The sequence below is a fragment of the Gymnogyps californianus genome, chromosome 20, assembly GCF_018139145.2.
Source record: "Gymnogyps californianus isolate 813 chromosome 20, ASM1813914v2, whole genome shotgun sequence".
In the NCBI taxonomy this organism is placed as follows: domain Eukaryota; kingdom Metazoa; phylum Chordata; class Aves; order Accipitriformes; family Cathartidae; genus Gymnogyps; species Gymnogyps californianus.
This window is the reverse complement of record NC_059490.1, coordinates 7,280,098-7,305,523: the sequence shown is the minus strand read 5'-3', so window position 1 is coordinate 7,305,523 and position 25,426 is coordinate 7,280,098. Positions and strand designations below refer to the sequence as shown.

The following is a 25,426-nucleotide window of genomic DNA, read 5'->3' as shown; positions in this document are numbered from 1 at the left end:
AGAAGTGATAAGATCACTTTGTCATAGCTTGAAATTTTGCCCAGCGTGTCTTTCAGATCGCTGAAACGGGCAAGAAACACTCTTGTTAAGGGCACAGCAGTAACTGATATAATGTTTTGGGGGCAGGGCTTTTTCTTCATGGTACAGTCTGTCTGCAGTGATCTGCCATGTGTCCACAGCCCTGATTTCAAAGCAATGAGGAACTGCAACGTGTAGGTGACCCTGCATAGCAGCAAAGTCGTAAAAGCTCCCGGTCCTGATGGGATCCTGGTTCTGCTCTTGCCCAAATGGGTACAGAGTCTCCTCTCTGCTGCAACCTAGGAGCCGTTAGCATTGGGTAGAGCAGAGTTGTCCATCCTTTTGGCTGGGATAGCCTGTGTTGCCTGTTCCCGAGTTGTGCAGGGGCTCTGCACACGCTGTGGGGCTGTGTTTTGCTGCAGAGGGCACCCATCCAGGACTGGCTCTGTTGGTATTCCTTTTGTATTTGTTAGCTAATATCATCTTCCCGATGTCCTTCTTTCGTGGTTAGAACCAGTTTGGTTTAATGAGGACTGTTGTTGCCAACAAGCGAATGGATATCTGTAGTGGAATAGGCATCTAAATCTTCCCCTGCAGATGGGTAGTGTTCAGCATCCTGGTGTGACCTTGGTAAAAGTTCTCCGGCGTGTTACTTTCCCTCTTTATTTATCTCTCTTGCTGTGTAGCAGCTTTCCTTACAGAGGAGCATCTGAGCTATTGGAAATCTGTCCTCTCTTCTCTTCCTCTCTCCAGAGACATTGTCAGCATAACACCCAAGCTACTTAGATTGACGCCTGAATATTCTGCTTTTGCACAATCAGGAGGCATTCAATGAAGTAGCAAGATGAGAAGAAGTTCAAGATTTAGGACTGACATTTTTAGACGCTTTTCAATCCATAATTTTGAATAGTCTTGGTGAGGAAGGTCAAAAGCTTCCTTCACATGGGATGCTCCCGTATGTGTGTGTTGATCATCCATCAAAGCGTATGGCAGAGGGGAGAAACATGCCTAACAGCCTTCAGACTGCAGCGTGGGGCTGTTCATATTTCACATTCTCATCTGAAGAGTCTAGGAACAAAATCTAACCCTGCACGTTCCTGAAGAGTTTCAGAGCGGCAGGAGGAAACCTCTTTTCCCATTTTTCTCATGCAAATTATGGTAAGGATTATTTAGTGTTTAAAATCTGGTTTATACTGGCTTCTGAATTTCATTTAAAATAAACATCTGGAGAGCTTTTTGATCTCCTGTGCAAGACTGTTGTCTGCCGCACTCGTTAAAATGACTTCTGCTTAATTTTTAGTGAAAGGCAAAGACCTGGATCATTTCGGCCCAGAGGCGGTCTAAATGGTTCGCCTACTGCAGTTAGAAATTTCCGCGAGCACACAGCCTATCTGGCAGATATTTAAAATCCTTTCTCTTAGGGAGCGTGGCAGCAATAGCTATCTGTTTCTTTGTTGCAGCTCTTTGGGATCTGCAAGGCTGCTACTGTAGTGCGATTTGTACTTCTGCAAAGCCTCATTCTCCTGGTGCTGAGCGCGTATCGGAGCGGATGCTCCGTTCAAGGAGAATTACAGTCTTGTCCCTTTGCAGCTTGCAGTACAAAGCCCTCCTCCGGAAGATTGCCATGGTTTGCTGGTATCCCGCAGTCAGATCGGTGCAACAGTGTCGCACAGGGAGTAATCAGTTATTTATTCAAATAGCCATTACATTTGGAGTATGTTTTCTCTGATTTGACAGGAGCTTGCTCCTCTGCTCTTCACTGGAGACTGAAAATGTGTGCCCCTGGTGAGAGTGCTGGGTACGTGCTTCCTCTGTCTTCTGGCTTTGAAATGGGTTCCTGTTGCTCTTTGGCAGACCCTGAAGCAGCGATCTGTGGAAGCAGCGTATTCAGAGCAAGAGTGACTTTACTTCTTTGTTTTCTCTCTTTATTTATGTCTGTATGGGATCAGCTGGTCCCACATTATGTATGAAGTAGTTAAATTTTAGCCTGCATCTGTAGGATGTGATTTCTCCCCCTCCCCTCCAGTCGCTTTGATCAAATCAAATAACGCAACGCTTTCATTTCTAGTTTTGTAGTTTCAAAGACAATCTCTTGACATGCTCTAGCAGTCTGGACCTGAGTCCTTTTTTTTTTCCTTAGTCCAAAGGCGCACTGTGTCTTGCGCCTTTCTCTCTATCAGCAGTTGCAATCTGCATTGGCTTTTATCTGCATCAGCAGACAAATGGAAGAGAGCAAGACACTGCAGGAATGGGAAACAGACTTACGTGGAATGGGAAGCAGACCTACGTGTGCAATGGAAGTATGTAATCCTTATGTTCAGTCTGTCACATGGAGTACAGACCAGTTTCTGTATTGGAAATATGTAGCCTATACTCTCAGAAATGGGAGTTTAGATTTTAGGCTTTGAAGGTTGATTAATCCCCCCAGCAGTTAATACCAACATAAAATTTTCTGTGATATCAAGCCTTTCCTTCTAAATGCTTTTTTTTTTTGCATATGTCAGCTATACAAAGCAACACCCAATTTGAGAAATTAGCATTCAAACACTCTGTAAGCACTTTATTTTTGTCCGCTTTGTGAGCAGCTGAACACATGTCCAGGCTGAAATACGCTGAGCTGCCGGTTCCCGGCGAGTGTGCCAGTGCCGCTCGGCATGAGGAGTGGTGAGAAGGCTCCTGACCCCGCAGGTGCGGGAGAATTTGGAACTTTGTGCGGTGTCCTGAAAAGGCACTCCTGACCTCCCTCCTGGCAAAGCACATCTGGAAATCTCCTACTCGACTGCATCCCGGGGGAGTGGATCCCAGCTAAGCCATACTAAATTATACCCAGTTTCTCAGGGAGATGAGCACTCTGGTTGCTGTCATCCTGATCAAAATCCGAACCGTGTCTGATGGCATTCGTAATGTTGTGGTACGCATTACTTTTTCAGAGTAGTAGTGCTTAAAGCAAAGTGTGTTTCTCTCTGCGTTAAGAAGTCAGATTCAGCTATTCAAAGCAAGTTGATAAATTGCTTTTCATTAAGTGTCTGAGCGCCAAGGGGTTCAGTATGTGTTCCAAGGAAAAAATACATTAATTACAGCTGCTGTAGAGCGTTTATCAATCACATAGTTACAAACAGTACTAATGCAGTTAATTGAAGGTAGAAAAATTTACCTTTTGAATTTGTTGACTGTAGCAATTCCGTGGTTGGAAAGACAAATTGTCTGGAAATTAAAATCAAGCAATACTTTCAGGATTGCCTGAGTAACTGTCTCGAGTATACGCTTGACCAGACTGTTGCACAGTGTTCAGAGGGGGTGTGCTGCCGTTTAGCACGAGATGCACCATGGAGGTCAGGGCTGCCTGTGGCTGTTAAAGCCCAGGTTATCGGGAGCTCAGCGTTTGTGCAGGCCGGTTTGTGCTGTGTTTGCTGTTGAGGTACGGTCGTACAGGCTGCGGTAGCAGTATTTGTTCTCTTCTCGCCCATGCAGCCAGGTTGTGTTTACCATGCAAAGGGATGTCTCACTGACTGTAGTACAGTTACAACTGCCTCTGTGTCCTGTCTGTACAATTTATTTATTGCTCTGTGTGTGTTGGGTTTTTTTAAAAGAAAAAGGCAAGTGCAGAGGAGGAAGGATGCACAAAAGCAAACAAAAATTTCCTGCTCACTTGTAGTCAGTAAAACTTATCATGAAAAAGATCTTTTGTGAAAGTAAACTTTGAATAAAGACGATGTGTTGGTTGCTGCTGCTGAAGGAATCGGGTGAGGTTGCGCTGACGTGTTTTATCAGGGCTGCAGACAAAAATCTCTGGTGCTCTGGGTGTGCAAATGTTTTGAAAATATCTTGCACGCTCGTGTTGCTTTCCCTGTGGCTGTTTTGAACTGCCAGCCATGCAACTGGCCGGTTTTCATGCTTCTCAGGAAAGCACTGAGAATAGCAGAGAGTTTTTACAGTAGCTCACAGTTAATGTATTTCTTGTCCTTTCTTCTGTCAAGTTGTTATGAGATGGCCTTTGAGTTTCTTGGAAGATTGGTAAGGACACTAGGTCTGTGTCAGGACAAGCCAGCAGGGCACCAGCACCTCATTCTGAAGGCTGACGGGAAAACGCCGTCCCAGTGTCTGGTCCAGCTCTTTGGTATTCACCTGAAGGCTTGTATTTTCTGCTGGTGAGTGTTTTGTACTTGTGTTGCAGCTTCTGTTTGAGGTTCTTAGAATGCTTTTCATCTTTACAGTAGGCTGCACAATATTTCCAGCTACAGAAGAAGGTCTTATCTTGCCCTTACAAATGGTAAAATGTGTATCTAAGAGCCGATGTGTTCATGGTCCGCCAGGAAGCTCTGGCACTGTGCGCAGTTAGACAGAGATCTCCAATTTTGTATCTTGAATAAAAATCTGCCATATATTTCTCCACTTGCTTTGTAAATGGGCTGTTAAAATTTTGCCATAGGTGGGACCTTAATTAAGTATCCAAAGAGCTAAATACTAAACCGAACAACTGTCAGTGCAATTGTACAGGTCAAAATGGTACACATGCATAACCAGTGCAAACTGAAAGCCATCCCCCCTGTGAGCCTGCCTGCCTCTGTTCACACACCACCGGCACACCTGGTCCGCAAGTGAGTCACTTTTTACTTTTTTTCTTGATATGCGAGTTCAGTTTTTTGTTTTGTATGAAGTTTAATTCATTCTACCTCATATTATTTGCAAATATTTTTCATTTTCAAGTGAATCTATTTTTAAAACAGGACTCAAAGCATATTTTTCAATATCTAACAAATGTCTGGTTTGTTGTTTGTGTGTTGCATAGAGGTAAAATTTGTTCAAAGTTAGCTCTGAAAAAATGGGGTTTTTTGAAATAATCAGCTTGTAATAAACAGAGGAAGATAGCTACTTTTGTATTCGGGGAACTGTCATAATCTGTAACTTCTAACGGTATTTTAGAAGGAAAAACTGTCATCTTTCTGTCATGTGCAGCCACAAGGATTTCTGTAAGTCATGATTAAGACTTTAATTCTGGGCTTTTATAGAGTAAGTGTGGAATGAGAGAAGATAATGATAATGGTGATCTGTGCGAAGCAGCCCCTAGAGAAGGAACTATTTCATGTTTCCTTTCCCCTTTGCCTAGGCAGCTGTTTGCTGTACTTAAGAAAAGCTTCCTTTTCAGATCTGGGAAGGCAAGAAAGTTGAGAGGGAGGAATTCTGGCCGAGAGTGCATGAGGAAGCTCACAGCTCTTGCATGTCCTTTGTGGTAAAATAAACCCCAGAATTACAACCTCCTGCTTCTCCCAGACATTGAACACGTAGGAAAGCTGCACATAACACCGATGCAGTGCACGTTCTTGCTGATGATGTTGAGGTTATAACTGCAGACTCTCTGCTATGGGAAAGAGGTCAATGTGTATTTTGGTTTCTTATCACTTGAAGGCAGAAGGAAGTTGCGTACGAGGATGCAGAATGTCTGTTGGTGGGAATGCGTGGTGCCTCCATTGGGGTATGTGTTAGCAGCATCCTGTAGTTTGGTAGTCACTGGGCTGATCTGGGTTTGCTTTGGATGGAAGTCATCTCAGCTAACCTTAATACCATCTTGTTCACATGAAAACATGCACACTCGTACCTGTAAGTGTGTTCCGTATTTTATAGTAGCTGCTCTGATATTATAGATGCTGCTCTAGCCTGTAGGAGAAAGGTGGGTTTAGTTTGCCCTGAGGATAATGGATGCTTTGGAGGAAGGCATGTTTGTTTCTGCCTCTCAGTATCTTGTTGAAGAAAATGGTATCTTCTGTGAATGTTACAGTAACGGGTAGGGAGTCTGTTTTGCATTTTGAAAATACAAATGTAAACCTAATATCCTGGGCAAGTTATGATTTTGACGGCAACACTGTATTTACCTAGCCTCTGCTCTTAACTGCTGCAGTTCAACTGTAGCATGCTTTGCTCCCTCTCCTAAATGACCGTGCAGATTATGCACTATGAAACATAACTAAGATCCATCCCAGACTGTTTCTTCATCCCTGTTTCCCACCAGCACAGCATTAAAAAGTTGGAGTTGGAAGTTAGCATATAAAAGGAGAAAGAAAATTAATTAAAGGTCAGAGTGCTTTAGTGTAGTGAAAACTCAGAGGAGGCAGATACAAAGTTATTCAAATCACTTTTCACTTCAGGCAGGTCGATCTTCCTATTTCTTGCCTATGTTCCCATGGTAAAAGTAGTATCTCATCTGTCTCATAACTGACCACTAGCATATGTGTTTCAAGCACAGCCAGAAATACTCCTTTGAAGCTTTGGCCAGGCCCTACAATCGTCCCGACTTGTCTTTTCTGCATCTTTCCTTTGCCTTAGAAGCAGCCTGGAACACCTGGCAAGACCTACTTACGCCTGTGTTGTCTGTCAGCTCCTGCCACGTTGCTGAATACGGAGTTAAATCTAAAAATAGGCTTAAAAAGAGGTGAGGGCTTTGAGCAAAGTAAAATAAGCCACTGATTTGGGTCATGAAAGGGAATTGATGTCACTGGTTCTCCGTTGCAGCTTTCTTGAGCTAACAAGTTCTGTTCTGAGCCGTGAAAATGCAGAGGATTGGTGGTGAGCAAATGGTGCTCAGGAGAGGGAAGGGTCGTCTGCTTCCAGTTCTCCCCAGGAGACTGCCTGGACCACAACCTTGTAAGCCTAACGTGAGAAGTCAAGGTGGTATTGAATGCTCCGCAGTTTCATTTATCTTAACGGTCTTCTTCAGTGGTAGAAAACTGTCACCCACTGCTGCCCTTTTGACAAGGAGCAACCACGGCATCAGGCGATTAAATGCTTCATCCAAAATTACGTCAGGAGCCCATGGTGAGCCGGATACTTCCCTTGATCTCTTCTGTCATAGGCTAGCCCGTAAGCAAGAGACCAGTCTTCTAACATAAATCTGGTCAAAAAACCTTAAGCCACTGTAAAAGGACTTCTGTGCAGTTTTTGCCTGTTTCAGAGTGGTTATGTGGCTTCAGTAATGTTTGTTAAGTGCTTTGATATGCTTTGGTGAAGGGCAGAGTGTTAATAATTAAAACTGGAAGGAAGTTCTAAAGTAGTATGGGGGATGACGACCGCTTTCTGGTCTGTTAGTTAACAAAAATGCAAAATATAAATGGACGAATCAGCAGGAATTTAGTTTAACGCTCCCTTCCCCCAGCCACCTGCATGGGCTGAGCACAAAAAGCAGCTAATTGTCTGCTCCGCTGCAGAGATGAAAGAAGCTGGTCCTACAACACGAAAGGCTATTGAACTGCATGAAGGTGGTAAATTATCAGCACTGAAAACCTTTTCAGTTGGTATCTTTACGTGCTCAAAAAGTACATTATTTGTACTGGTATTTACAGCGTTCGAGGGCTGATGAAACCAGCATCTCGTGACATGAATCTTATGTTTCAGTGCATGTAATTAAGAGGTCAGTAAAACTGAAACTTGTTTTTGAAACTCTACGCCTTTGCCGTGTTTGGGTATTGTCGAAGGGTGTGTTTGGTGAGGACGGGCCCTCTTAATGGCTTTATCTTGGCCCAGCTAACGAGCTGTTTGCAGAATTGCACTGTGATTTGCAGTGGGCAGACTGTAAAAGCAGCCTCGTGTTTGTCCATTTTACTGCTCGCAGTTTCATTTGCAAAGTGCAGGCAGGAGCAGGCTTCTTGCCAGCAACAGCTTCATTCAGATTAGGGCTTTAGTTCAATTATGTCCAATTAACTTTTATTGCAGATAGCAGTGATAATTACTTGCAAGTCAATTTTTTGGCTGTGGTTATCCCAAGGCTAAAGTCTGAGCTTGATGGATTTTAATAACTGAAGTGACGTATAGCTTTTCCTCTTTTTTTCTTCTTTAGGCCTCAATTAGATGAAAGGTCAGAAGCTATGTAAAAATCCATCTTACAATTAAAGCCAACTGTTCTACTCTTCAGCAGATGCGTAGTACTGTGTTTTAAAATAATCTCTTGGGACCGACCTAAAAAAAGGCTTTTTAAACTCTAAGATCATAACCTTGAGCTTGCTGCTGCTTTATCCGAAGAGTGAATTTGATGGAGCTGATGTCACATGTGGCAGTACCTGCCTGCCTGGAGCCGAGGGCTGGCGCCTTGGCTTTTTTTAGTGCACTACATGCTGTTCAAAATTGCTCACCTAGAAGCCTTTAGTGGTAGCCCTTGGGCATGAGGAGTGCGATACGAACAATATTCCATTTAAGTGCTGTTACCCCAAAGCTTCTTCATTTTCTTCCTTGTTGAGTGTTGCCATCCCAGCTCGGGGAGAGGAGCAGAGCTGTGCTGCAGCAGGTGCCTCCCCTCTCCCGAAGCACCCCACATACATTTAAATTCTCTCTGCCTTTCCCTCCAAACTATTTAATTTTGTTGCCTGAGTAGCATTATAAATGGAGGTCAGCCTAAAAGGTGAAATGGTTTACAAGCAAAATCATAGTTAATTAAACTGCAAGAAGCAAAAATTGATTTTGATCGAAGCTGTTGCAGGGCTCTACAAAAGGTCCACCTGAATGCAGAAAGCCAAAAGGTCCTGTGCTGGCAGATGCTGACGGTGCACTCCGCTTGTTACAAAAGGCGACTTTCTATTGTTCAGTCTTCCTATTTATTTATCCCCAAGTACGCTCGATGCTATTGTGATTTATTGCCATTTCAAAAGACTACCTCTCTGCGCGTTATTTTGCAGTTTTCCATTTATAAAACATTAAGAGGATGTGATACCGGCTGGCAATGAATACAGTGCTAGTTTGGTAATTTTGTTCCAGGAAACGGTAAGATTTATCTCTGGCTCTTCAGCAGTCCTGGGAAAGGGCCATTCTGGTAAGTGCCCAAGAATAAAGGGGAGTTTTAGGGCTGGAGAAAGGCAGGAAGCCTGCAGGATCAGTCTAGACACTGTCAAGTGAGGCATGGCTGGCTGGAAGGAATCGTATTGAACACTGAGGTTGGCGGGGAGGTTCAGCATCTGTAGTTGACATGAACAAATTTTTGAAACCCCTAGATTTTAGGTTACTTTGGGAGAGGGAAAAGGAATGAGTCTCATTTGGTCTGGAGCAGCCTGTGGGGGGGTAAATGAGACACTGAGTTTCCCTTGGAGCATGAAAATTGGCCTGGATTCAATTATGTTTCCTGGCAAGCTCTTACAGACATTTGTACCAAAGAAACTTCACAACCCAAGTTAGTTTTTGTTTTTGTTTGCAGCAATTGTATATGCTCAACTTGGAATGTGCCGCGTGCGCTTGGGGGTTGCCGTAAATCCCGCCAGCGGTTATGGAACTTCAGGGGGCTGCCTTGTGAATAACGAGGAGAAGCGAAGCGTATCAGCCAGCCACAAGTGCTTAACAACCCTCGCACGGCTTACGGGACCCCAGGGTGCTGGAAAATTGGAATAGTTTGGAGCTTTTCTTTTGTGTGGGGGTGGATGCTCCTGCTTCCTCCTGGCCCCAGGCTTTGTGAACAAGCCCGCAGTTAATCGTGGAATTTCAAACATGCGTGTTTACTTTCAGGAACCTAACTTTAAGACCTCACCAGCTTGCTTTCGTCTAAACCAGCTCAGTTTCCCATATTTCACTAGCTGGGGATGGTTTGTGGGGAGTGTTTCCTTTGTGTGCTTACCCTGTAAGGCCTCTTGGGAGCTTCAGAGACTGGCGTATTTAAAAACTTGGCAATAACTCTGCATATGTGGTCTGTTTATATAATGATAAAGCTGTGTTAGAGTATTAGAAATTTCCTAGTAGTACCAAGTTGCTTTACACCTAGGTTTTACTCTAGCTTGTAGAAGTACCCCCTGGTCTGAGGAGCACTGGGTCTGGCAGAGGCAATACTAAACTTTGAGTATCAGCCAGAAAATAATATACCTTTTTAGTCTAGAAAGGCAACATCATGGTAAGTTTTACTGGGTCTGATTCTTAGCTCTACAGGGAGGGTGTCCCTGGGCAATGGGTAGAGGTGAGTTCTTCCGTCCTACCTGGTGAGCCTTGGTGGTGGCAGGACTTACTCTGAAAATCAGTGCAGGGGACACTGTGCTGCCTGGACCAAAACACACCCTGATGTGCAGGTAAGGCTGAACGTAACAGTCGTTGTGGGGATGTGACAATTACCCCCAAATCCCAAGCACTGCAAATCCCTCTTAAGCTTAACATGCTTTGATTTAATTATTAATAAATCTTAGGAGAAAAAAAACTGTTCATGTGTCTAAATCTGCTATTTCATAGAGCGTCCTGCAGTATGTGTGCTGTTAAGATTATATCCTGCAGCCAGATTAGATTAAAATCACTTCAAAGAGGGGTATTTATTTACTTATTCCAATCTAAAGATTGTTTTCCTCTAGGAATGTACTTTATCTTTTTATATATATTTTCAAGACAAAGCTCGTTATGCTGTGTTTGGCAGTATACAGAATCAGTTTAAAATACAATTTGAAAACTTTAAAGGTAAGGGTTTTACAGCTGCCCTCCATTGCTGGGTGCCAAAGCCTACTGGCCAACTTGCTCTCCAATTTGCCGCTGACTGGTTTAGATGACAATGTTACTGAACCTGGTACAGTGCAAAAACCCCTTGGTTCCTGATTCACTGTGTCCGTTCCAGTTCCCCCCAGTAACACACTGCCCATCCTCACAGGGGCTGGGGCAGCAGCCCCACGGGGAGCTTTGCAGGTGCTGGTGCCCACACAAGTTGCTGCCGTGGAGCCAAGTCTGCTGGTGAGAAGTCTTGACATGCCAAGTTCAGTTTATCTCCCGCTCTGGACTAATTAGAAGCAATAAAGCCAAGTGCAGGAGGGGATGATGGGCCCAGCTGCCTTTGTGTCAGGACCCTGCACTGCCGACCTGAGACCGTGCGTAACAACAGTTTGAGACGGCCATTAATGGTCACCCCAATCCCGAATACAGCCCACGCGGGGGGATTTCGGTTCATTTTAGCTGGGTGCTATGTTGGAGTTGTCTGTGCTAGCTCATGCTGAAGAAGAGTCAGGTCAGAAAGTAGTAGTCAGGTGCTGAGTATCTCAAAGGGAATAAGTGTTAATTAATTTCTAACAAAAAAATGAAAGGGCTTGTTTGTAAAAATATTTCAAATGCATTTGTTTTCAAATACTGAGATCTTGATTTTGAAAAACTATATTAATTTCACAGAGAACAAAAATTGGAGCAGGATTTTAATTACAATATGAAATTTGGCAATGGAGTTATGGTCAGCACTTCTATATAAGTCTGAATTTCTTTTTTTAATGCTCAGCAGTGACCTAGAGGGCATCAATTTGGTTATTGCAAATCAAGCTAAAAGAATGACTTTATGCTTCTACTTAAAATGATTTTTGTAACTCCAGTATTTCCTTTAAAATGATTATTACCACCCCAGTCTTTTATGAACCTTTGGCATTGCCTAAAATGATTATCCGCCTGCGGGAACAACTTGCCTTTATAGTCCTCTCTAAAACATTACTCTCTGTATTGGAGCTAAAGCTTCTGTAAATACATGTTTTGACCTTCAAGGAAATACTGCTGTCTTACTGCAGTAGCCTAGCTATTCTGAGTTGAATGCTGTGACCGCTCTTAATCACTTGTTCTCTCTCCTAATGTGCCATTATCCTGTTTATTGCTATGTGCGTGGCGCTGAGCCTCTCTGTGGCACTTCAGCAAGACGCTTAGTCAAAGAGTCACAGTGTTCGGGCTGTAATGAGCGATAATGACGGAGCAGGTGAGCAAACCCTCCGCATATCTTGCTGTCAGAAATGCTACTTGTTCAGTCAAAGAGCACGTTGAGTGCAGCGCAGTGCTGTGCTGCAGCGCGCTTTTCTCTCTTTTGGGGCTGCACACAAACTTGCCATCGGTTAAGTAATGTTTTAGACACGGAGCTCCTTTGGTTGTGTAGGGATGGGAAGTAATCCTGGGCTGGCGTCAGACGTTACTGGAGTAAAAGGTAGATGGTTAGGTGAATATGGGAATGATGTGATCTGATGGTTTTCTGACTACGGTGAAGGCTCTGAATTTTGTTTGTCTGCTTTTCACTGAGAAATAGGTCTTGTATCTGAGAGTCTTCTGAAGTTGATGAAATGAGGAAAAAAGGAAAATACAATTATTATTTTTTCTTGCTGACTGTGAGTGTTTCTGTTGCTTACTCAGGTAAAGCTCTGGCAACTCAGTGGTTTTGTCTTCTGATTAAAAGGAGCTGGATTCTTGTTTTGTCTTTTTGATCTTGCTGGGCATGATTTGGGACAAGAAACTGCTGCCCACAGGCTGCTTGCAAAGTTTCACTGAACATTGCATACTTATAGTCGTGAATGAATCTCATCTATAAAGGTCGAGGAACTTTTCAGTTCCTAAAGCAATTCCTTTAAGTTGTGGATGTGACAGGTCTTCAGTCATTGTTTCTGAATACCTTCTGAAAGACTCCAAGAACTCCACCTCCTACAGAGGGGGAAGAAAATCTGCGTTTAGATTTATTTTACGAGGTTTTACAACCCGTATCTTGGAGTTCTGGTAGTGCAGATCGTTACTGTCTCCTAGGGATGAAGTGGAGAATGATGTAAACTTGTTCTGTTGGTGGTTGCACTGTTGGCCCTGCAGCTTGGTGAGGTTGTGTGTTTGTTTCTCACGGCACTAAGTCGCTGTTACTCTGAGTGGGTAAGGTGAATGGGCAATAGCATAGAGTTGTCAAGCTGATGACATTCAGTGCCCAAAACTATTTTTAATTATTAGTCACAGTGGCACCCAGCAGGCTCGCTCAGCAACACTTGGTCAGCTTTTGAGAGCACTTGCATAGTGAAGATGCAGAAGTTTTCGTAAATTAATATTTGTATGAGATTTATTGGCCAATTGGTTTAATCAGCCTTTGTGTGTTGAACCATGGATATGCATATAAACATGGAGCTAATGAATTCTACACAGGGAGTAATTGCTGTGCTACGGGAAAGCTTTAAGTCCACGCTGTTCGCTGTGCAAGTATTCCTTGGGCAGTCTGACTTGTGATGGTGGTCTGAGGTTAGGTTTCAAATTAAAGTCTTTAAAACGTTCCTGCAGAGAAATCGGCTTTTGGAGCTTTCTGGAGCATGAAGGCGGTGGTGCTATCCAGGACGCAGCACTGACGTTGCCACATCGGGTGTCATCCAAAGGTTTCATTCACATCGCTTATGGAGTCCTCGGCAGTACGACTCTTTCAGAAGTGGCCTCTGCGGGGTTTCTGCAGCCGTGGCTTCTCGTGTCGGTCTCGAGCTTTCTGCTTCACTTCTTTTGATCTTTGAATGCCTCCCCAGTTGTTTTAATTGGGGTTTGTGAAACAATGACTGAAATTAAATCAGCCTATAACTGTTGAAGCCTTCAACTCTTTCCATGTTTTGGGGGTCATATAACAAGCCCCAAGGGCTTTCTAGCTTCTCCTTAGGTGTTTTGACAAAAGCACTCCCTGTATAGCAGCACTGATGCTTGCGGAGATCTGGGCAAGGAGGAGAAGTCAACTGATGTCTCCAGCTTGGCTCAGCCACCCTGTTTCCCAGAGCTTTCTAAAGTGCTCGTGGCTGGCTGTGGCTTGCCCCAGTAGCTGCGGCAGGGGGGATTTGAGCAGGGGCTTGGACCAGGTGGCTTCTAGAGACCTTGTTCCAAGTTAAATTTCTCTCCAGAATTCTAGTAACGTTGGGAGACTTTGAGCCTGAGTTAGCTTTGTTGCTGGGAACCCCCACTTCGTACACCGATGATGGGATTTGAGGGTGCAGTGTTTATATATAAAGAGCTTTAGTGCTCCATGCATTTATTTCAAGGTTTGATTTCCTAAATGCTGAACCTCTGCAGTAGAGGATGGTGGCACCTCTGCAGCTCCTTAGTGCAGAAGGCACGTCTTGCCGTTTGTCTAACCCAGAGCCGCGCAGGTTAGTGAGTCTCCTATGAAATGAAGGAAGTTGTAGCCATTCATCTTTCAGCCTAATGGACCACAGAAATTACGAGCTGTAGCATGCAGCTTAATCTTGCCACGAGGCAGAGTGCTGCATACTTTGCCTTCAATTTATGCATGCCGTGCCTTTTTATTAAATGTAAAAGAGCAGTTGACAGGATTTCTCCAGAGGACTTGCCTTGGCTATACTTGGCTGGTAGATAGCCAGCGCATTTCAATATATAGTAAAATGAATGATGGTGGTTTCTTTACCATTCATAACAACCACCTTTGAAATTTGAGGACAGAGTTATGGATTATTCTCTGTGTGTCAAGCAGCAGAGGAGAGCGAGACGGCTATTTTAGTTTTAACTCTGCAGATGACCCACTTCTTGAAGTATTTCCATTGCCGTTCCAAGATGCAGTAAGGGTCGGAGCAGCGGTTGTGCATCTGTGCTTGGTCAGGCCTTCACCCAGGGATGGCTCTTTGCCGCTTTCTTTTCTCTGTTCCTCCTTGTATTATAACTTTGAATTGTCTCTCTGTTGTTGCAGTGTGCAGAGGAGTGAATGCCCCATGTTGTGTTAGTGCCTGTCTGCCATGCTGGCCTGTCTGCCAGGACCAGGTGACCTCTCCTTTCAGCTTCTTTCTTACACGCAGATGAACACTGGACTTCAGAAATGTGAGTGACGTTTTGTCTGCAGGATGTGGTTAACTGTTAAATCTGGCTCTGGTACAGCTGTGACATAAACATTTAGGATACAGTGGAAAAACTATTTAATGTTAGAGTCTTTCTTTTGTTATGCCTTCAAGGCATCCATCAATAATGGCTCTGAGAAATCGCTGTGGAGGTTCACGTGTGTGCAGCAAGCTCTCCCCCCTTCCTGGCTTTATAAAGGTTAATTTTAACCACAGCAAGATGAAATGCAAGTGAGGTTTCTGTGAGGTTCGTGCCTCTTTGCTGAAAACATTTTGTGCTAAAAGTGTGCCAGCTGACTTGCTTCTTAACACAACTTTTTCCTGACTCTTTTTCACTTCCATTCATTTAATTACTCGTAGACACCAATAAAAGTTGGATCAGGCTAATGCAGATCTTTTGAGGTCAGCAGCTCTGTTGTTCTACATACCTGGGGCATATACTGCAAATATTAGTGATCTAGTCCAAATTATTAAAGTTCAAAGTTTCCATCTTCTTTCTGTGGTCTCTTTGGTGCCTCTGAAAATACGTCTGCAGAGTACTCTGGTAATTCTTTTTTGATAACTTCAGACATTTTTTTGATAGTTGGACTAGTATTTTTAAGAACAACTTAGGCTTGGGAATGCAAGTTTACTGGCTAGAGATTTTTTAAAAAATCTTACTCTGTCTCTCCTCTTTATCGCTGAAGTTACACATTGATTGTTCAGCTGAAATTTCAGAAATACCAAGGTTTCTACATAAGATCTGTGTACTTGGTTCTTCAGGCTGTGACCTGTCTCTTGTATTTGAAGTGTGCATTGGGAGATCTCTGTACCCTCAGTTTGCTGATGGACTCGTTGCTCTTTAACGCCAAGTAATTTACAGTCCAGTTGTAGCTAAATTGTTAATATATTAAGGCTTGTGATGCTACTGAAAATAGGTAAGATAATTTTGTAATTAAGGGTGACGTGCTCAAAGTCCTGGTCCTGCCAGAAGTGAATGACACTGTTCACGTACACACGTATGCTCCCCCACAGCACTTGCATAGCATTTATGCCAACTCCGTGGGCTTGGTAATTGTAATGACACTTCGGGCAATAGTAAAAATCTTTACTCACAAAAGGACTTCCTTAGATGGCATGAAACTGGGCATTCCCCTCCTTTCTCTTTTCCATTTCCAGTTCGAGCTTCGCTGACCGAAACATGCTTATTCAAAAGGTAGGCTGTTGTGGTGAGAACGTGCCTAGGTCCTTGCATTACGTGAAGTTTCTTTGGTGGATCGGAAAGCTTAGCTGTGAAAGCAAATTGTTGAGGTTCATGTGAGGGTAGCTGTGCGTAAATCAGGTATTTGCTAATTACACATTTACGAGGCAACACGCTGGTATGCGGGCAGTTTCTTAACCTGATGGTACCTGATGCTGTTTCTGAGAACTGCTTATCCCCATGCTGAAAGCATTGCTGTATCCTGCTTAGTGAAGAGCTTCGGGTACTGCATTTAAAAGAATTTAGGACATAAAGTAGCTGGCAGGCACTGGCTGGCAGTGGTAATGCTCAGCTGTTCCAATTTGTTCTGATTTATATGGAAAATGAAACTGCTCATACAGACCTCACTCACCCCTGCTGCAGATGTGTGTAAGATTAATTGGTGCATTTTTCTCCATACTGTATATGCACAAGTAGTCTAGCCCCTGGCCAAAGGAAAGCTGAGTTAATGAGCATTTTTAATGAACGGTGACTTGTGACTTTTGATGGGGGGTTGGAAGCGTGCTATTGCTTTTATAAAAGGCACAGAACTCCACATAATGGCCTTTATTCAGACTTACAGTGTTTGTATTAATAATTTTTTAAGTATAGTTTTCTGGATCAGACTTTTTATTAACGCTTAAAAATCCACATTAGCTCAATTATCTTTTTTTTTTAATTCACTTTCACATAAGAGGCTTTTTTCTTAAAGGTGGTCTGTGCAGTAGTTTTGTAGATTAATATGCACATATTTTTTCCTTTAGAAACTGGTCACTACAGGACTTCCAATTTCAGTATTTTTCTTTAAATTCCAGCCTGCATCACAGGAAAGGCTAACCCTCATCCACGCAGGGGATTTCTCACTGACTCTGTATTGATATTCTCTCCTTCCTCCCAGTGACTCGAGTATAAACTGACCAGTCAATCGGGATACTTGAGGCAAGACTGTTCAGGCAGTGTCCGCCGCCGCTGTTGGACGTAGCGGCAGTGCCGCAAAGCCTGGAGAAAAAGGATGATTTTTCTTGACACTGGTGCAAAGTCAAGGTGAAAGGTGCTTCTTGGAGAGCTTGGGGGAGACACACAAAAGAGAAGAGCAGATTGGGACTGAATATGGGGTCATCAGCTAAATCGAGTCCTTTCTAGGGGTGAGGCCTCTTTCTGTAAAGCCTGTAGAGAAACTGCTGTAATTGAGATTTTTATGCAGAAGATGGGCACAGCTGTTTTACGCTTGTCCCGATGCGGATGCTCTCATTAGGGTAGGAATCCTGAAGGCCTGTTTGTGTTTTGTTTAATGTTAATGAAATTTAACCGTAGGCAGTTTTAAAAGCAGTGGGTTTTAAAGCCTTAATGTGAAATGCACTTAAAAGATGTTACATTAGTGCTGAGGTGAGGCAGAGAAATATATCTAATTTCATGATAAAAATAGCTCCAGCGGTGAGACGCGCACAGGAATGTGACCAGATGAATTAGTTGCCACGGGATTAGCGGGAGTGTGAACTTGCAGCTCACCAATTTATTGGGGTAATTGCTCATATGCACAGCTTTACCTTACAGTAAACATGAAGTAATTACTTTTCGACAAAAGTATTCTGCCTTGCATTTACCATTAGGTAGCTTTGTGGAGCTCATCCCATTGTTTTCTTAATGTAGCTTGTTCATCTGCCATCCGCCTCATCATTTTATGGCCTGATCCAGAATTCTTGCACTTGCACACGAATGATGAGCGTATTCTAATACCAGCATTTTCTTTTGGTCTATTCTAGCTGGTTTTCCATTCATTTTGTCACCAGACCTAATTGTTCTTTACTGGTTTGTAGGATATTTGTATGGGATGTTCAGACTGTTGCTTGCCCCGTAATGCCTTTCTCCTTTCTCCTAATTTTTTGCTGCCTTAATTATTACAGTCATCGAATCTTGCCTATGGAACTACTAGCAAAGCGCATTTTGAGCAGCACATTGGGGCACTCAGAAATACATCACCTTCAGGCCTGAGTAGAATGGCTGAGTTAGTCCACAGTAAAAGGAGCATCATCTTAGCTGTATGCAAAACAGGCGCTGTTTGAAGTGGTGGTTGGTTTCAGAAGATCCTGTCCAAGGGATTTAAAAGATGGTTTGCCATTTGGTAGGATGGCAAACTTGATGTTGGTGCGTCATTTAAGTTAACTGAGGGGTTATTTTCTCTCGTCAGAGGAAGGAGTTCTTCCAGATTCGGGATTACAGATGTGTTGTAACTGATAGCTGCAGCCTGTTCAAACATTGATGTTTTAGCTGCTTTCTAAAAGCTTCCATCACAGTTCCTGTATAACAGAAAAATAGATGCTTGGGTAAAAGAATATTTAGTGTATCTGTTCAGTGTTTATATTTACCACCTAATTTGCTGATATGTCTATAGAAATGTAAACTAGGCTGGGAAATTTTGATGATAGAGGTGTCTTAAAGTATCTACTTAATTTTTCATCTGAAAATAAAAGCTGTATGTCACAATGGCTGTAAGCATAACATAAACATAAATACAGACAGGCGTGGGTTCCTTTGTCCATTGTTGATGGTTCTTCTCTGATTCATGGTGAGTTGCAAGGGTCATCTTTTGGGGAAGAAACAGAACTTAATGAGCGTGCAATGCTAAAAATAAAGGTTGGGAGTTCATGAAGGCCTTGGCTGTTGAGGCAAGGTAGTGCTGGCAAATGCCATTCGGAGGCTCTTCTCTCCATTAGGAGCCTAGCAGCTCGCTCAAAAGGACAGATATAAACCACCTGCCTGCAGCGGCAGGTACAGGATATGAACAGAGAGGATGTTCGGGTTAATATCAAATGAGCGTTTCCTTTGATTAAGAGAAAGGGTGGTATGTGCCAGTGGTTGGACCGCACAGGGAGTAAGAGTATAACTGGCACTGTGGTACGTGCTGTGCTAGAGATGCAAGACAACCTGCTTGCAAAGCTTCTTATTTCACAAAAGATATTTTTAATATTTCTATAATTATCCTTTCTTTTGGTATCCATCCTATTTTTCATTTTCTGACCCTTACTTTCTGAAAGTGAGTGCTCTTAGAGCAGTGCTGCTCTCCCTCACCTGTGAAGACTGGAAGCTGCAGGATGCAAAGAGAGAGAGATGGCTGGTACTCACATATTCAGGCATCTTTCAGAGGCAATTTGCTTAAAAGAATCAGAGGTGGATTTTCAAGAGGAAGGGCTGTTTGCCTGGGAGCATCAAGCTCTTTGCTGGAGCATTAGATTTCCTTGGGTCAGAGGGCCAGATGTGGGGCTGGGGTGCTCTTGGGCTCTAGAGGAGCTGGCTGCCAGGTTTCCCATTCTTTCAGTACAGCAGCAGATGGCATGGGGATGCTGAAAATTTTAGCAAAAAGGATGGGTGTTTTTTTCTAGTAAACTGGGCGGGGCGGAAATCAAGCAAAAGCAAAATCAGATTGTCAAAGCTGCGAGCCATTATGTGAAGATTATAAAATCAACTTCTAAAGAAGTAGTCCCATAGGAGTTAAGCAGCAGAGCTGTGGTAGGGGAACGGCCCAACACTCTGCTTGGAATACAATTATGGTGAGAGAGGCACAAGCATTTCCCTAGATTTCTGAAGTTCTTTCCAGAAGCAGTTCGAGCCTGTGGGCAAGGTAGATATCTGGTAAATCGGAGTAAGTGAAACCACACCCCTGTCTCCAGAAGTCTTTTGTCTGTGTCTGGGGTGTAGCATATTTTTAATCTTGTGAGGTAATCACGTAATTTTGCTGTGTGGTATGAGGATGCTGTCCTTACCAAGGTGCCACACTGAAAATTCAGCTGAAGAAATAATCGCAAGCCATAATAATGCATGTGTAGCCTCCTTCCATTTGCTGAACTTGGACTGACAAGGGCTTTCTAATGGACAAAAAGACACTCAAAGTGCTTTCAGATGTCAGCGTGTAGAAAAGAACTCAGATGTAAATGGAGGCTTGAGCTGAAGTGCTTCGTATGTGTATTGGGTTTGCGTGGCCAGGTTTTGGTAGCAGCGGGGCTACAGGGGTGGCTTCTGTGAGAAGCTGCCAGAAGCTTCCCCTGTGTCCAATAAAGCCAATGCCAGCCGGCTCCAGGACGGACCCGCCACTGGCCAAGGACGAGCCCATCAGCGATGGTGGTAGTGCCTCTGTGACAATGTACTTAAGAAGGGGCGAAAAAAGTTACTGCGCAGCAGCAATTGCAGCCAGAGAGAGGAGTGAGAATATGTGAGAGAAAGAACTTGCAGACACCCAGGTCAGTGAAGAAGGAGGGCGAGGAGGTGCTCCAGGCGCTGGAGCAGAGATTCCCCTGCAGCCCATGGTGAAGACCATGGTGAGGCAGGCTGTCCCCCTGCAGCCCATGGAGGTCCACGGTGGAGCAGATATCCACCTGCAGCCCGTGGACAACTCCACGCCGGAGCAGGGGGATGCCCGAAGGAGGCTGTGACCGCGTGGGAAGCCTGTGCTGGAGCAGGCTCCTGGCAGGACCTGTGGCCCCGTGGAGAGAGGAGCCCAGGCTGGAGCAGGTTTGCTGGCAGGGCTTGTGACCCCGCGGGGGACCCACGCTGGAGCAGTCTGTTCCTGAAGGACTGCGCCCCGTGGAAGGGACCCATGCTGGAGCAGTTTGTGGAGGACTGTCTCCCGTGGGAGGGACCCCACGCTGCAGCAGGGGAAGAGTGTGAGGAGTCCTCCCCCTGAGGAGGAAGGAGCGGCAGAAACAACGTGTGATGAACTGACCGCAACCCCCATTCCCCGTCCCCCTGCGCCGCTGACAGGGAGGAGGTGGAGAACACAGAAGTAAAGTTAAGCCTGGGAAGAAGGGAAGGGTGGGGGGAAGGTGTTTTTAAGGTTTGGTTTTATTTCTCATTATCTTACTCTGATTTGATTGGTAATAAATTAAATTAATTTTTTTCCCCACGTCGAGTCTGGTTTGCCCATGACGGTAATTGCTGAGTGATCTCCCTGTCCTCATCTCGACCCACGAGCCTTTCGTTGTTTTTTCTCTCCCCTGTCTAGCTGAGGAGGGGGAGTGATGGAGCAGCTTTGGTGGGCACCTGGCATCCAGCCAGGGTCAGCCCACCACAGTATGGTTCCCACCTCAGCATTACACGGCTTTAATGTTTAATTCATAACCTTCTGATTTTGAATTACACAGTAAAGATACTGAGAATGGCTTGAAGAGCCATGGGGAGGCAGTTTTAAATTAAGAGAATAGAAACTAGCCCACCTCTGCAAGCCATAAGAAATATTTCAAGCTGGAGACAATCCAATGTTTATAGCATGTTACCTGTTTTTGTCCAACTGTAAACATACTCTGATGAAAACACTGGTTTCGTTTTGCTCCCCTAGGCGGGTCTTGCCTTAAGCTGAACTGGGGGTTGTGTTGGTCACCAGGTAATAAAGGGAATGAGGTATCTGGTACACGATTCGCTGGTCTGGGAAGATGAAGTTCTTGCCTCTTGATTCCTTGGAGATTTTCTACCCTTGTTGTGCAACTGTCTTGCCCTGGGGTTGATCCGTTGCTTACCAGAATCGGTATTGACGAATTTCCTTTCTCCGCAGGGGACACTACACAGAAAATGAGATCTGCACAGTATCCTACCCCAGCAGAATTGGATGCTTATGCTAAGAAGGTCGCCAACAATCCACTGACTATAAAAATTTTTCCAAACAGCGTCAAGGTTCCCCAGAGGAAACACATACGCCGTACTGTGAACGGACTTGATACTTCGGGCCAGAGGTACAGTCCCTACCCGTCTCAGGCCACCACAAAAACAGGCCTCCTGGCGATAGTCAAATCTCCAGCAAAAGGAATTATCAAAGACTTTGACGGGACACGCACGCGTCTGCTGCCGGAAGCGATGATGAATCCCCCTTCCACACCATACGTTGCACCTAGCACTTTAACCCACCCCCAGGCGCTTGCTCGCCAGCAGGCTCTCCAGCATGCACAGACTTTGCCGCACCCCCAGAGTATACCGCAGCCACAGACTTTGCAGCACCCTCAGGGTATACCACAGCCACAAAGCTTACCGCACCCTCAGGGGATACCGCAGCCGCAGACGCTGCCGCACCCTCAGAATATGCAGCAGCCGCAGGGCTTGCAGCATCCTCAGACCATGGCACACCAGACTCTGCAGCACCCCCCGAATCCTTTGCTGCAGCCAGGTTTACATGGAAGCAGAAAGATGCCGGATGCAGATGCGCCGCCGAATGTGACCGTGTCTACCTCAACCATTCCCCTCTCTATGGCTGCCACCCTGCAGCAGAACCAGCCACCGGACCTGAGCAGCATTGTGCACCAGATTAACCAGTTCTGCCAGGCCAGAGCTGGCATTAGCACTACCTCAGTATGTGAGGGACAGATTGCAAACCCCAGCCCTATAAGTCGCAACCTGCTTATCAATGCAAGTACCAGGGTATCTACTCACAATGTCCCTACACCCATGCCTTCCTGTGTAGTAAACCCTGTCGATCATGCTGCTGCTGCTATTCCTCCTGCCTCTGTTAATGTGCCCATGGTGAATATTAACAGGGTGCCGCCCGCGTACCAGAACGAAATCAAATCGGTTGCGTGGAACCAGCACCAGCTTGCACATCTGCAGCAAATGTGTGGGGATGCTGCTGGGCCTGCTGGACTCGCAGGGAAGCACCCTCAGAGAGAGATCGCAGGGCAGAGTTTTCCTGGCAAAACTTCAAACTACCCTCAAGAACTGTGCATGGGCCAGTCGTTCAGCTTGAAGCCCCCCATCGAGAAGCCTACGCCTTCTCCACCTGTGAATGGGTTGCAGGGACCCTTGCCATATACCAATGGGCACTATTTCCAGCCCATCTGGAATAACATTCTGCCCACGCCCAACAGTGACAGCTCTGGGTCCCAGGACCTCGCCATGCCTTTCCACGGGGGACAGCCAGCAGGAGCGCCGCTAGATTGTGCAGGAGGAACTCATTACAGAGCTGGAGCTGGCCCATCCAGCCAGAATAATGTGATGCAGACCATGGATTACCTAAGCGGGGACTTCCAGCAGTCCTGCTTCAGAGATCAGAGCATGGCCGTGCTGGGAAAAGTCCATCGGCCTCCCATGAACCGAGCACCTGAACCAACCGATAGTCGAAATCTTCATATTCAACACCCAGGGTATAGATAGGCTGCAGTCACTTTCACAGACAAAAATTATAGGTTTAGTCTTAATTTTAATTAATAAGCAAGGCATTTTTAACTTGCAAACTTGTGTGATCATTATAGTAACCATTGGAAGAAGACATACTGTATATTTAAAAGCTTTGCTTACATGTTATCTATCTCCTTTATGCATCAAATATTTAACATGCCTTTTGTGTCAAAGAATTTCATTACACTACTTCACGCCACAGCTGTTTCCTCACCGCAGAATCCCCTTTGTGCAGCTTCTGCCTTCTGCTTAGTAGCTCCTTGCTGGACTGATGTTGAGTTGCTGCAGGGTTTCACAGTTGCATCTGTTCGCCAGCTCCATCAAGAGCGAGGTAGCGTAGCTGCTTAAATTTCCATCTCAATTTCCTCTGAAGATTAAGAGCAACAGAATTTGTCAGGAAGCAGGGCTTATTTTCAACTCGAAAGCCCATTTCATTAATGCATTAAACATTGACCATTTGCACTGTCTAGAGGCCTGTTTAATTGAAAAAGAAGCCTACATTTGAAAAGAGCTAGCTAGGGGTATGTATTTAGGCATTAATATAGGAAGAAGCTTTTCAGCTGTTTCTTGCCGAGACACCCACATTTATCGTTTAGACTTTGTCCAAAGTCAAAAGTCTCTTGCAGATTTTTCTGACACTTTTTTTTTTTGCAGACAGGGTATGGAGGAGGGGGGAATGGCGGTTTTAGGACGTAGGCAGCATAGCTGCCATAGGTAGCTGCTTGTTTCTGCATCGTATTTCCCTTCCCTGCTCCCCTTTTGCCAGCGTAAGAGCTAACTTTGTCTGAACCCCTCGCTGCTAGGAGTCTGGCCGTCCTGATGTGAAGGGAAACCAGACCCACTGACGACTCCAAAAAGGGTTCAGCCGCTTCTCCAGTAGCTAGAATGAATTTCGGGGCGAGGAGACGTAACTCGAGCTCGTCTCCGGTGCAATGAGCGGGCGCGCGGGGCGGTGTGGCACGGTCCCGTTGCGGCAGCAGTACCGATGGGACGGGAGGCGGTTGATCTGAAGCGAAGCTCCGCTCGTGAGCCACTGTGGGACCGACGGTCCCGTATTCCTCTCCATCAAAACGCCACAGCAGATTTAATGGAACAATTCTCCTCTCTGGGAATTAGCGAAGCTATTTATAACATCCCTTTTTCCCAGGGTCTCGGTGCCTAACTCCTTCTCTTCCTTTCCCACGTCACTTCCAGCAGCTAGTCGAGTCAGTGACCGTAGGACACTAACTACTGAGTAACCTCAGCATCTTGTTCTCCTCAGTGTACCGAAACATACCTTTCCTTCCTAACAGCCGAATTTGTTGTAAGTAGAAAATTTCTCTTCTCTGTTAATGAGACTGATACTTGAACATAATGATCACAATCAAGTTTGGAAATTAAAAAAAAAAAATAATAAAAAAATAAATGCATTGATTCTTTATATGTACACTGGCTAAAAATATTGCTCTACACTGTAACTTTTAAGTGTAATATTTCTGTATGAATGTCGCCTGGTAGTGTGGGTTTGAGTAGCATTGTGTATGGGTGAACCCACTGGCCTCTGCCATCCACTGGCCTCCCTCACAGCCCTTTGAAAAACAAAGCCTTAAGTATTTGCTCCTTGAACTTTCCTTAACGAGCATGGTTTAAAATCTTAAGACATCATACAAAATTTAAAAAAAAAAAAAAATAACAAGTTTTGAAGTGACGTCATAGTTGGCTAGAGATTCTTAAAAGTTTTTCGTAAATGGAAAAATTAGAAAACATTTATTTGTATTTTTTTAATTTAGACGTGTAGTCCTGGGCTGTAACAAATATTTAGGTTTCAAAGCTTAGCAGAGTACGTTTTCTGACTCCTTGCGTAAGTTAGTACACTTATATCATGTCATTATTTAAATTCTTTTAAGTGTACTATAAACCGTTCTTTAGTGGTAACTCTTTAGCAAAGTTAAGCAATTTGACTAAAGACGGATTAAATTATGTGTTGGCTTGTGTTGCCTTATATTTAAAAAGGAAAAATTGCCTGATTGTGTTATGCCAAATGATAGCAACATGAAGTCCTAATTTATTGTTTATAATCGTATTCCTGCAGTCTTTGTGAAAACTGGTAAATATACATCTATGAAAGAACTAAAATCCTGAGGCTTTTCATGCAATATTTTTCTGAATACATTATATTGGAAGCCAAGGTTCGAGTCTGAAGCTGCTTCCCTTACAGTCTCCCCGCCGTCTTCCCTGTCCTACTCCCCCAAATCGATCTAGGGCTGTGCTATGACTTCAACCTTTCCTGCCGAGTTAGTTACTGTAAGGTGTTCTGCTACCTGAATACATACCTTTTTACTAAATAAAATATTGGCATCTCCTCTGTTCAGTAGCCTGCTACAACTCTCAACCCAGACTGTTATTAAAAGCTAATTTTTTCCTCCTGCTCTTCTCCTGAGAGAGAGACTGAGTAGAGTCCCGTGTCGTGGTGTTTGTGGAAGTGGTTTCGATGCCCGGGAGGTGTTGGCGCCAGCCACGGCAGCACGCT

At 44.5% G+C, this 25,426-nt stretch overlaps 1 protein-coding gene across 2 annotated transcripts in view; it reads left to right on the top strand.

The window, feature by feature from the left end:
- The window catches only part of FAM222B (family with sequence similarity 222 member B), a 37,971-nt gene extending 12,601 nt beyond the window's left edge, over positions 1 to 25,370 (top strand). The window contains exons 2-3 of one of the 2 annotated variants that reach the window (XM_050909048.1): positions 14,402 to 14,529; positions 21,308 to 25,370. In XM_050909048.1, the coding sequence (XP_050765005.1) occupies positions 14,448 to 14,529; positions 21,308 to 22,893 (1,668 nt within the window). In that variant the 5' untranslated portion in view covers positions 14,402 to 14,447 and the 3' untranslated portion in view covers positions 22,894 to 25,370. The remainder of the gene's footprint in view (positions 1 to 14,401; positions 14,530 to 21,307) is intronic. The other variant, XM_050909050.1, reaches the window with a different exon arrangement.
- The last annotated feature ends 56 nt before the right edge of the window (positions 25,371 to 25,426 follow it).